Source organism: Bactrocera latifrons, unplaced genomic scaffold (genome assembly GCF_001853355.1).
Source record: "Bactrocera latifrons isolate USDA-ARS-PBARC rearing strain unplaced genomic scaffold, ASM185335v1 scaffold_1, whole genome shotgun sequence".
Classification (NCBI taxonomy): domain Eukaryota; kingdom Metazoa; phylum Arthropoda; class Insecta; order Diptera; family Tephritidae; genus Bactrocera; species Bactrocera latifrons.
This window is the reverse complement of record NW_017534407.1, coordinates 2,358,769-2,372,863: the sequence shown is the minus strand read 5'-3', so window position 1 is coordinate 2,372,863 and position 14,095 is coordinate 2,358,769. Positions and strand designations below refer to the sequence as shown.

The 14,095-nt window shown below is 34.0% G+C and overlaps 1 protein-coding gene across 1 annotated transcript in view; it reads right to left on the bottom strand.

Annotated features, from left to right (window-relative positions):
- Positions 1–14,095, bottom strand: part of LOC108965277 (homeobox protein araucan) — a 40,998-nt gene that overhangs the window by 10,912 nt on the left and 15,991 nt on the right. Inside the window, exon 3 of the mRNA XM_018927567.1 lies at positions 21–124. Coding sequence (XP_018783112.1) covers positions 21–124 — 104 coding nt within the window. The remainder of the gene's footprint in view (positions 1–20; positions 125–14,095) is intronic.

Here is a 14,095-nt window from a genome sequence, read left to right as displayed (position 1 = left end):
TATTTTTTTTTTGAACTCACCTATTAAATGGATAGCCGAACGCTGCATCGTAGGGATGGTACACCGATGGATAGGGCCATGGCGCACCGCTAGCTACCAAATTCTCTTTCAAATCCAAACCCGCCTGCAACAACAAAAGAATATTAATAATTTTTTTTAATAGCGGAAAGGAATTAAAAGAATTTCTTTAGTCTAATATTATAATAACATACAATCCATAAACAAAGAGACACACGCGAATTATCAAAACGAAACAAATAAAACACTAAATAATTAGTAATAAAAATATTTAGCAGCGATAAGCCATTTCTAGCTTACGCATTTCATTTACAAAAAAAAATATATACATAAAATCGCATATTTTGTGGTTTTCTTTGTTTATAATATTTTCGAATATTTATTTTGAAAACCTTGATCTCAACACACGAAAGTATCATGTTTAACAAATTAACACATTTTCGTGCTGATTACCTATTACTACAATAAGCTATTACGTACAATAAGTTATTGAGAAGCGCAGTAGAAGTATTTTGATACACATAAGTCATATATGTTTCACAAATTCAATATAAGTAAGCGCGCATATTAGGGTGAGCCAAAAAAATTTATTTTTTTTGCATTTTCCGTTGGAAATAATGAAAATAACTACCGAAATCACGCAAAAAAATCATAGTGAAATTTGTGGTTGGTTGCACTTAAATAACACAAGATAATTTTAAAGATTTTTTTTTTAAATTATTAATGCATTTCAAAATAATATTGTAAAGTGAAAATGAAAGAGTAAACCTTTTTATGGAAGTAACCAACTACCGAAAGGTCAATTGGGGTTTTTTTGCTAACTGAACTTGTTCAAAATTTATTCAAGATCAAACTCCAAACTTTAAACGTAAAAGTAAATATATACATTTTTCACAAAACAAGGCCTCGAAATCATAAAATATTCTAAATTATTGTATTTTGGTGGTGTTTATACCATGAATTCATAGACATTATGTTTATTTTATTTAGCACGATTGAAAAGTGTAGTATATAGACATTCATAGAATTAGTTGGAAAAGTATTAAAAAAAATTAGAAATTTCATTATGTTATATAATTTGTCATATTTCTTACGGTATTTACGAAAAAAAAAAAAATTAATATTAAAAAAAATGTTTTTCTTGCCCACCCTAACACATTTATGTTATGCATGTACAACAAAGATTAGAAATTGTATTATGTTGAACATTTCAACGGCAATAAAATAATTTTAATTTTTTTTTTTGCCCACCCCAATGCATTTCTACTTGTACAATAAATCGATTCGTTTACGTCTTGCACACAATGTGTATTAGCAGCGCTTAGAACAGCGTTGATTGCGTCAGTAGCCGATAGTGGGGGGCAATGGTGCTACATTGTTGCATGCGTCATTCGCTTGACCCCCATAAATATGACAAGAATAAATTGGCGCGACTGTCAAAAGTGTGCAATTTTATTTTCTTCTGATTCGATTTGTTATTATGCCATCTACTGCAAAGAGTCGATTTTTATACATCTACCATTGACTTACATACATACATATATACCTTAAGTATATGTATGTATAAATAAATATAATTGTACAATTTTATAGAAATAATATTGAATGGCATCAAACGGTGGGGCGCGTACACTCGACAAGTGATAATTGAAATAAAATAATGAGTACATAAATTCTAACAAGCCAATTAACCACACACTTGTTATTTGCTGCCCCGCAAGTAGGCGACAAAGGGCGCAGCGCGCAATGCAGCACTGTTGTAAGATTTGTTAAGACAATCTTTTTGTATATAACAATTAATTTATTGAAATATATGTATGTATGTTAATTTCATTGTACTTGCACAATTATCGCCTTATAGTGACACTTATGTCTGCTGTTGTTGTCTAATTGAACAATACATGTATGGTACAAACATACGAGTGTATGCATTTGCTGATTATAATTTCATAAAAGTAACAAATTAATTACTGCGCACCACAAAAGGCGCAATTTTTTTTTTGAATGAGAATTAGTAGATTGTCTTATTAATAAACACTTAGTTGTATAACAAACGGAAACACACACAGCCCCGTCATATAACGGCTTGTGTGTTCGCGCTGGTGATAACAATAGACATTGTGTTAATTGACATTTGGCGCAAGGAAATAAAAACTATAAATATTTGAAAAATAAGAAAGAAAAATACATCGAGAAGATAGACGTTGATGTAATTTTTGATTAATTTATTATTAAAAATTATTAAAATTATTAAATTATTGAAAATAATTAATTAAGAGAGTGTTCTAGGTTAGAAGCTTGAATTTTGGACATTTATTGAATTAATATTTATTTAATATTTTTAACTAGAGAGGAAAAAGATCATGTCCTTATTTTCGATTTTATTTAACGAAAGTTTTAAAAATTGCTACCATTTTTATACCCTGAACAGCATATCTTAAGTTTGTCACCACGTTTATAACACTCAGAAGGAAGAGTCAAATACGCTATAAAGTATATACATACATAAATTTCAGTATATTGAGCTGAGTCAATTTAGCCATGCCCGTCTGTCCATTTTTAAGATATCGTTTTGAAATTTTGCAAACGTCATTTTCGCTTCAAGAAGCTGCTCATTTGTCGGAACTGTCGATATCGGCCCACTAGAACATATAGCTGCCATACAAACCGAACGATCGGAATCTAGTGCTGGTATGGAAAACTTTCGCATTTGACGAGATATATTCACGAAATTTGGTACAAATTATTTTCTAAGCAATCTCTAATGCAATCTCCGAAAAATTGTTCAGATCGGCTAAGTATGGCATATAGTTGACATACAAACCGAACGATGGGAATCAAGGCCTTGTATGAAAAACTTTCACATTTGACGTGGTATCTTGACATTGACTACTGCTTAAAGTATTAACATAATCTCCGAGGCAATTGTTCCGATCGGTTAACTATAGCATATAGCTGCCATACAAACTGGACACATAGTTACTAAAAGAAATGCTCCTGTGAAGGGTATATTAGCTTCGGTACAGTCGAAGTTAACATTTTTTCTGGTTTCAAATAAATTGAATTATGTACATATATATGTACATTTTAACATTATATAATTATTTCATATTGCTGCTGTTTCTTAAGGAATTTTAACATTATACGATATTTTTAAATTTCTGTAATACTACCCTCACAAAAAAGTATTAACAAATTATTGCCATGAGAATGAATACAATATTTAAAATTCTCCAAAGCTTTATTAAAGTGATTCGCACATTCCCATTAACACACCCTTTACACAATTCGCCAACAGCTGCGTCTTCTGCAGTGCGTGCGCGAAAGCGTGTAATCGTAATGTAACCAAAGGAGCAACAACTGCAAGCAAAATTAACAACACGTTGAACACATTTATTGCGTGATTTGATTTTAATGCGTTGATATAAATTTCACTCATGTAGTTGTTGTTGTTACCATTGCTACTACAACTGCTATTACGAACAAACGCAGCAGACAAAAAGCAACAAGCCATGCAACCACTCAATGCGGCCAGAAGTGCATGCGTAGCGGCAACAACATAAATTGTAGTGCCAACAATAACACAGGCAGCTAGAGTAACAGAACAACAGCTACTGTTGCATGTCCTTCAAGCGACACGCGGTGTTGCAGCAATAAGCAGAGAAACGAAAAAACAAAAAAAGCAACAAATAATAATATACTACCTGCTGGCCTGCTGTTGGTGTTGAAGAATGTACAGCGCATGATGCAAGTTTGTTGTAGCCTCTTGAGACCTTTACTCTGCTGGTCAGCCAGATAGCAACAACGCTTGAATCAGTATAACAGCAGCAACAACAAGAAAATATGAAGTACTAAATACTCGAGTCTTTGATAAACATTAACAACTTTCGACATGTTGCTGCTGCCGCTGTGGCTTGGGTGCTGCACTGAACTCTCTACTATGTTATTCTTTTGACAACAACAAACAATGTGCTGGTAATAATAACACTAACCTGGCGAAAAACATCAACAACAATGATCAGCACTTGAACAAATGTGGTATATTGTTGTATTATGGTTTTTTTCTTAGTGCCGCTGTCGTTGTTGTTTGTTAAAAATATTGTGTTACTTTCAAAGCGTACAGCTACTAAAAGTGCGCACATACAGAAGCACACACACACTTTTAAAACAGCTAAAGCACGCTTATGTTTGTTGACATGTTGGAGCTGCATATAAAATTGCTACCAGTATGTGGCAACAGTGGTATTAGCCGCACAGCAAACCCAACTATTGTGGCTATAGATCGACATTGCTAGATATTCGCGCTTGCATTCAGAATTTATTTGCTGCAAATGCGATAAATTTCGCATAAATACTGCTTTGGCTGTTGTTGCTGTTTTGTTGCTGCTTGAACTTATGCCGGTATTGTTGGCACTTTGTTGTTATTGTGTTCACCACGCAGCTTCTGCTACTTCGTATCGTATCGGATTTATGAATGAGCAGCCGCCGACAAGCTTGCAACATGCGTTTTGTATGTGCTTGTATAAATGTATAAATATGTAGGTGTATGTGTTTAAACGTATTTTTGTATCTACAAACGTATGTGCATTTGCGTAACAGTCGACACGCATTTCATTGTTGTTGAAATTTTTTTACAACTTTTTGTTTTGTCACTATTTACTCTTTTATTGCAATCGTTGCTGCCCTACATGAAATATTTCTTGGCATTCGACACTTTCTCATTGCTTATAATTTTTCACTTTTGATCTATTAGCTACCAACGATTGCCGTTTATTGCGAAAACATTTCAAATTAATTTATTTAAATAAATACCACTTCTCTGCCTTTTCCAGCTACAGCCTTCGCTCTCTACCCCAAGCATTTGCATTGGCATTTGCATACAACCACTTCTGCAGTATTAGCATATTTCTGTTGTCTCTCTATACTATGTACATATGCGTGTTTGCTCATTTTTGTATGCTCAGATTACAGTTTTTGATATTTCTTCACTTTTTGTTGCTATTATTGTGATCTCTGTGTTTTATTTCATTATTTAACTGTATTTTGCTCAACTCGTCGAAGTGCTGTTCGTTTGAATGTTGCTTTTGCTGACGTCGTGTGCCGTTGTGTGGTCCAGCAGTGCTAATTTTGTTCTTGTTTAACGCATATAACATTCATATGTATGCTAAAAGGCTGTCAATGTTATTGGTGCTTCGTATATGTAAACAGATCTAGTCGGGCTTATCAGCGATTTGATTTGCAAACCGTATGAAATGGCGTACTTACGTAAATTATTGGCATGCAAGTGTTATTTGCAAATCACAAAAAAAAAAACAACAAAACTAAAGCCATAATAAAGCAAGTAAGGAAGGGCTAAGTTCGGGTGTCACCGAACATTTTATACACTCGCATGATAAAGTGATAATCGAGATTTAATTATCCGTCATTTAAATATTTTTTTATTTTGCTGTAAAATGCTGTAAAGTTCAGATTATGCACTGAGTTCTTCGTGTTCGATATCAGGGATCTTGAAAAATTATAGTCCGATCACGACAATTTTTCCACAAGGGATACCTCAGCTCAAATACCGTATTTGTGTAAAGTTTTATTCCGCTATCATCATTGGTTCCTAATGTATATATTATACAGAGAAGGCATCAGATGGAATTCAAAATAGCGTTACATTGGAAGAAGGCGTGTTTGTGAATCGATTTCACCCATATATCGTACATATCATCAGCGTGTTAAGAAAGTTTTATATACCAAATTTCATTGAGAAGGTCGAGAAGTTCCTGAGATATGGTTTTTGATCCATAAGTGGGCGACGCCACGCCCATTTTCAATTTAAAAAAAAAGCCTGGGTGCAGCTTCCTTCTGCAATTTCTCCCGTAACATTTAGTGTTTATGACGTTTTTTGTTAGTCGGTTAACGCATTTTTAGTGATTTTCAACATAACCTTTGTATGGGAGGTGAACGTGGTTATTATCCGATTTCTTCAATTTTTGGACTGTATATGGAAATGTCTGAAGGAAATGACCTTATAGAGTTTGGTTGGCATAGCTATAGCAGTTTCCGATATATGTACAAAAAACTTAGTTGGGGGCGGGGCCACACCCACTTTTCCATAAAACGTACGTCCAAATATGCCCCTCCATAATGCGATCCTTTGTGACAAAATTCACTTTAATATCTTTATTTATGGCTTAGTTATGACACTTTATAGGTTATAGGTGACAAAATTCACTTTAATATCTTTATTTATGGCTTAGTTATGACACTTTATAGGTTTTCGGTTTTCGCCATTTTGTGGGCGTGACAGTGGGCAGATTTTGCCTATCTTCGAACTGAACCTTCTTATGGAACCAAGAAATACGTGCGCCAAGTTTCATCATGATATCTCAATTTTTACTCAAGTTACAGCTTGCACGGACGGACGGACGGACGGAAGGACAGACAGACATCCGGATTTCAACTCTACTCGTCACCCTGATCACTTTGGTATATTTAACCCTATATCTGGCTCTTTTAGTTTTAGGACTTACAAACAACCGTTATGTGCACAAAACTATAATACTCTCTTTAGCAACTTTATTGCGAGAGTATAAATATATTAATTGTATTAAAATTGAATGTAGTATTTAAAATTACAATACAGTTTACAGTTGGATGTAAAGTGTGAAGTATGTTACATATGTATGTATGAATGTACCTTTAAGCTGAATACGAATATACATACATACATATATTGATGTCACAGTAAGTTTTTGTCATCTACTAGTTCAATGAATAAATGGTAAGATATTTTAGGACACTACCCACGGGCGGCGGGAGTCGGAAACTAAATATGGGATCGAATCAGTCACCATAGAGCAACAATCTTCAACGTAATATTTTAAGAAAAGTATTCAAACAACTTTTCTAACATGATTTAAGAATCTCAATGAGAATAAAGGGTTCATCGTTGCCACACAGCCGCTCATTGAAGTCATGGCATATTGAATGTTACAAAAAGCGAATTTTCAGTTTATTCACCAGTAATTAAGTTTTTTTTTTCTGACAACATTTTCGGATCACAACAACAAATGTCGGACAAAATCGACCGGAAATCAAAACTCGTTTTGCGCAGACACGGCCAGAATGTAGAAAACTGCAGAGGAGGAAGAAGTGAAGTGTACGCAGACAAATCCGTTGAACAGCGATCGCCCGACAATCGACAATTGTAAAACCCAGACGCAGACACAATTCACATTTACAGACTGTGTAGCAGACTTAAACGAGATGCCACCAGTACTGATAAGGTGCAAACGCAGCGCATTGAAATGCCAGTTGCCCCAATGATGTTGCAATGGCACACCAATTCATTCAGTAAATGCCAGTGTGCCCTTTGTGGAGTAGGTTTCCACAACAACACCAACAATGTTTTGCCAACTTTAATATTTACAACAACAACAACAATGTATTTACTGCTTCGCTTGCGATTAGACGTTGCATTTTTGATGCGCCACGCAGATATAGCGTCGGCATTGACGCTCATAGCAACGAAATGTTGCAGGCACATTTACAGGCTAAGCGCTGCAGGCGAATTGTATACACTTAGCGACGTGTATTTGAGTGCATGGCTGTTTGACACGAAGCCAATGAGTGCCAATGATTTGCTAAATGACTTGTAGTACTTGTAGTTTCGGTCAAATTGTATTGTGTGTCAACTATTCAGTTTGAAATGCATGCACCTTTTTCTTACCAATGCAACGACATACTCATGTTGTGCTGACGCCGCCACATGCTGTGCCACTTTAACCCGACGCTTATGTGACACTATTGTTTATATATGTACATACATATGTATATTTTGCGTCAAATATTTTCTCAAAGTTGTTGTTGTAGCTGCTGTAATAAGGTGGATGTTTGCCTGCGTATTTGACTGTTTCGATTAACGACGATGATAATAAAATGAGCAAATGTGTAGAGAAAATAACTGTGAAAAAAATGTTCTCAGCGTTGACACAATCTTGCGTGAAATAGTGAATTGTTGAACCAAACGACAAGCTAAAATTTTATTGAAAAATACAGCTGTATGTTCATATACAAAATTGTGCGCATTTTTCGTTTTGGTAAACGTTTAGTGTTTTACAAGCTTTAAGCATACTTTTCGTGCCTATCTCCGTCGAGCCCACAAGCGTGCGAGCGCAGCAAAGCTGGTCAAAAATGCTGCAAAGCTTTGCTCACCTTGCCATTGTCAGTGGCTTCTCTGGGGTTCATATGTACATATATTGCCCGCTGTGTCTTGCCGATTTATATCTAAGTATTTATATGTTTTTTTATTGGTGGACTTTGAATGTGGCAATAAATGTGTACACGCATATTTTTATTTTTTAGTTTTTTGGAAATAATTTTTTCTTGCTTAGTTTAGTATTCTGTTGAGAGAGGTGGTTCTAGTAAATAATATATACATATGTATGTATGTACACGTACATATGTAAATGTACTATCTGTAGATTAGTATATGTATATTAAATTAGGGTGTGACAAAAATAACATCACATTTAATGACTTTTTACTAATAAGCATAGTGCTAATAATACCCAAAAAATTTAATAAATTGTAGCACAAATAAAGTGTTTCTTGATTTTGAGACATTATTTCATTTGAGAGAATATATGTAGAAATTGTAAAAATTTTCTTTTATGATTTAAGCTTAGCGAAAAGTCGTAATTTGTTAATTGATAGTTAAGCTCTCTTCCATAACATGTATTTCTTCTCAAATTCATTATAAATCCATACAAAATAATTTTCAACCACCCTCCACCCTAATATATTTGACAATATTTTCGACTTTTTCGTAACAAACTATGTAAAATAAATAGAGCAGCTCTTACAAGTAAAAAATATCAAAATTTGATCGCCATCATAGATTTGTTAACCGCGCCTATGTGTGGTATATTTCAGATTCAAGTAGCCGCCACAACTATCTATCAAACCAAACCAATACATAGCATGAAATCTAACTCATGAAGCCTAACATAAGCGAATTGCATAATAACAAAAAATACCTAAATCAAACGATATAAATTGCGTTGTGTATAGACAGTAGTCTATACAGAAAGTGAACATATTATGGGTGGGGTGAACTGTAAATGGAACTACAAAAGCCTACTAAGACAAAAAACGAAAACACAAACTTTCGAGTATAAACGAAAAAGCTGTCCAATGAAAAACTTTTACCTTCCAGAATAACACAAGAAATCTATTTGGTCACTTTTGTTGCCAAAAAGCTATTATTTTACATATATTAAAGTTTTATTTTTCTAGGGTTGTTTGGGCACCCTTTGATTGGACAAGTTGACAAATCAGTGCTACGCGCCGCAGATTAACAATGTTGCACATAAGTATGTATGTATAAAAAACTTGATTTTTTGAAAATAAAGATTTTGGTATAGTTTTGGATATATTTTGGGTATCTATACAATAAAAATTAAAAAAAAATATATATAATTTTAGGAATTATCGTGTATTGGAAAAAAAGTTGCATAAATTCTTAACGACAAATCCAACTCCTATTGATAATCGCATGTTTTTACACATCCCTGAAGGATATCACAGTAAAACCCTTCCGTAATACCCCGCCCTCTACACCAACCGCACTCAATTCAACTCATAGGAGACGCCCAGTTCAACTCGAGTCGACGCCTTGCACGCTCTCAAGTGCAACTGAAAAATTGAGAAGTGAAAAATTCACAAACTCTCTCACACAAACACACACACACTGCTAAAGTACGAATGAACGCTGCACTCGTTGAGTGCCGCAAAAGAGTGTTGCGGAGAACTCAAGTACTCGATGTTGAAAGAAATACGATTTGCTAGGAGAAATTAACAACACAACCCTTAAACAGTAACTATAAAGTTTGTACTGTTGTTGTGGAAAAGTTTATACATTGTTGATTTGTGAGCAACAATGACAAGTAGCAAGCACATTTATACAAACAAACTGATGCGAAATTAATATTGTTTGTATGTGTGTTAGTATATGCCACAATAACAATAACAACAACAACAACAACAAAACTACTCAATAACAAAAGTTATGCGTACAAAGTGGATTTTTCGATAAACACAAGACAGCTAAGAGGGCGCCATTGGACGTACATTCGCACCCACTTGGCTGAATGAGGCAAATCACTCAAGCACTTGACATGAGCGTAGCGCTACTTCGCTCTAAGAAATTCGGTTTTATTTAGCTAGAATTTTCGAAAATGTTTTCAAGCCACAAAAGCAATTTGATGGTGACTAAATAAACAACCGGCGGTGTAATGTGGCAGCAATGAGCGTGAGCAATGCAATATTGCTGGGAAATGTGCATTGGCATATGCACATATGCACATACATTCATATATACATATATGAAATATAAATTTATGTAAATATGTATGTATAAAATATGTTTTCAAAATATTTTCATTCAAAAATCAATCAATTTCGCCCACTCTTAGCAAACTGCAATAATTTTTTTCTACTGACAAGGATATCCTTACATCCTTTGCCTTTCACCCGAAATTTTATAAATATTATATATGATATTTATGCCGCTGTCGCTTGCCACTTGCCTTTGTTGCTCGCCATGCCGCCACTTTCACCGTCGCCGCCGCCGCCGCCGCCGCCTTGCAACATCTGCACTTATTTCCGATTTCAAGTGAGCTGTCATCCGCGTGTTGACAAATTTATTAATAAGGCAATAATAAGATGTGGCAAATATGCAACAACAACAACAAAAACCCCAAACAACAAAGCAAGTGTAACGCAAATGCGACAGTGATGGCGGTGCCTTTGAAATTCACCCCCAACAAAAACAAACCGGAGCGCGCGCAATGATATCGGAAGACACGAAAAAGCCGCGAGTGTCAAGGGAAATTTCAATGTGTCTTATGGGTATTTTAGCATTTTAGCGACACGTTCAACACGCACGTACCGATGAACATTTGCGTATAAATACACAGCATGATATATGTGACTTTTATATGTATGTATGTGTGTAGTGTGTGATTATGCGCGCATCTCCTTTGCGTGGCGGCAACAGCAACAGCAGCAAGTGACAGCCACTTGACAGCCTGTGTCAAAGTAATGATTTCCATGCGACAATTTGACACTTTTTCTCTTGCCACTGTGGCGTCTTCTTAAACATTTTGCTTATAGTACATTTTGTGTTTGTTGTTATGCGCTGGCAGCGCGCTGGCAGCTCAAGAAAAATTATACGCATTTAAAGGTGCGCTAGTTGGCTTCCTCGAAAGGGAAAGTCAATGCCGCATAAATGACTAATTACAGCTGGATGATTTATGCTGTGGAACGCGTTGTGGATGCGTGCTCTATGTGCTTATATCTGTGTCGCTAACTAATTAGAGGCAGTCAGCCGCGTCCTAACTGCAGGTACATACTACAAATGTATGTACATATACATATCCTTATTCAAGTGAGTTGTCATTTTGGTAATCAGCAGTCGGCAGATGCCAAGCGTAGCGTGTCTACAGCTGTCAACTGAATTTAACAGCTGTTATGTCAACGGTGAAGTGCGATGTTATTGGGCGCAAACATTTTCGTTATTAAAGATTTGTATTAAATTGATGTGAATATAAGATATATTTGTTCTTTAGGTTAATGCATGTGGTTATAGGGTCATATTACGATTTGAATATATTATATATATTAAAGAAGGAACCATTTTTATTTTTGGATGCGTCCCAAAAATAAATAATTTCTTGTGAAAAAATAAATTTACACCTTAAATTGGCTAAAAAAATTCAAATTTCCATCAAAATTATTTCCCAACAAAAAGTATTTTTTTGTAGAAAAAAAATTATAGTGACTTAAAAAATCGAAATTATTGTCAAAAATCTCATTTCTATGATTATTACTTGAAGAATATACTATATATATCTCAGAAGGCCATGAAAAAATCTAAGGGCAAATGGTTAAGCCTTTTTGAGATCTACTCACTGACTATGAAAAAAGCGTTTCGAGAAAAACGCTTTAAAAGGTTTGGGAACCGACTACTGTAAGTTAACAAACCTCTTACAAATACGCTGCTATCTTCGAAACTATTTGCTGGATCACTAAAATTTTAAATAAATTTTCGTAGAATATTCTCAAGTACATTTATAATCGATGTATTATCAAAAACAAAAATCTATTTTTTTTTTTAATTGGCAAGAGGATAACTGTCCCAAACTCCTACTTTCAAGTGAACAATATCTTAAGTACAAAAAATTAATTTTCAGGACTTTAAAGATATACAAGTGTAAATGGCCGTGATTTGAATGATTAAAGCCTCTAAACGTTCCAAGAATATTTTTAATACTTTAAAATGTTGTCAGATAATGCCATACATTTACTATAGGATTTTACGAAAGTAACGTTTTTTTTTTACAAAAATATTTTTAAATAAATTTTGACCTCAAACTTTAGCTATTATATCCAATATACCTGCGTTTATGCCGAATAATATAATATATATTATAATTATACTGCTAATCGATTGCTGAACGCCAAAACGCCAAAACACCAAAAACATCGAAAACGGCTTTCTAATCTCATAAATATATTCGCGATCACGGCAAATTATATTGGAGCGTGAACTAATATTTCTCCCCACCCCATATAACTACTTAACAAATAACTTTATTCTTTACATTTATAATATTATTGCATATATTTATAGCAAGAATAGGTATATATGTCTGTTTATATATCCATTTCGTGCATATATTAGACGATAGATAATTTTGTACGATTTGCGGCATTATTTATTATTCACAATTAAGCTTCGAACTAATCGCCATGTTGTTAATATACAATTTAAAACCGCAAATGGCATGGTTCAGTGCATTAACATGAGCGAGAAACTGATCATGTTAGCACAAAGCGGCGACAAACACCCCCGAACCATATTGAGTGCTATTTGATAAGTAGTAAGCATTAGTATTAGCATGCAGCCACCAGCCAGACATTAGTTCACAGCGGGTTATAAGCAGGTTTTCTTTTTTATAAATCGAATTAATTTCTGCACCTACATACATATGTAGAAGTAGCATACAAACGTACATATGTGCATACGAGAGACTTCGCTAGCTTTACTATATACTTGTATATACATATAAATTGCCGCGCTAATACAGCGCTTTATATGCAAATGTGCCACATATTGACTACCAGAGCTTTATGTCACTTCGCTGCCGTACAAGCTGCTAGCCTGCAATATTATTGAATATATAAAAAAGTAATAAATAAATCTCTCAATAAATTTGCTAGAAAAATATACAAAAATTTAACAAAATAAATTTAATTGAATTATACTCAAATTAATATCTTATATAATTGCATTTATGTATATGTACTGGAGCTAGCGGCATTAAAAATGCAAAATCTAGCTGATCGTGTTAATAGTGTCGCTTGTACATACATACAAATACATTTATGCACATATGTTAATTTATGGCATAAATTGAATATTAAAACTTTTGTACTAATGTCAACGCGACAATTTACATATTTCTGTAAAACAACTAATTTATGATGCAAATAACAACAAAAACAACAAGTGTTTGTTGTAGATGTTATGACAGGGCAAGAAATCAATGCTTAATTGGTAGTTACATGAAATTTATTGAAGAGCAGCCTTGGCTTACTCACTTCATCGGTCACTTTTGTGAATATCAAAAAAAAAAAAGGTGGAAAATACTAAAGAATTGGAAACTAATAAACGAATGATATTTAAAATTTATAAAATTAGATAAAAAATAATAAAAATTATACACTTACATATAAAATAAAAAAATTAAATAAAATCACATAAAATTAACTTTAACTAAATTAAGCGAAACAGACCGAGTTCAAGTTTAGTCCAGTCATTATAGTAAGTTCACCTCGGAATTCGAGATACACAGCTGCAAGTCTGTAAATATTGTATATTGACCCTAAAAGTTGTCTCAAAACCTACATATGGTAGAGTGTCAATATATAATACAGCTGGGTATCTCGAATTCCGAGATTCTTACTTAATTTAAGCTTAACTGACTGGACTATTAATTAAAATAAATTAAATTTAATTTAA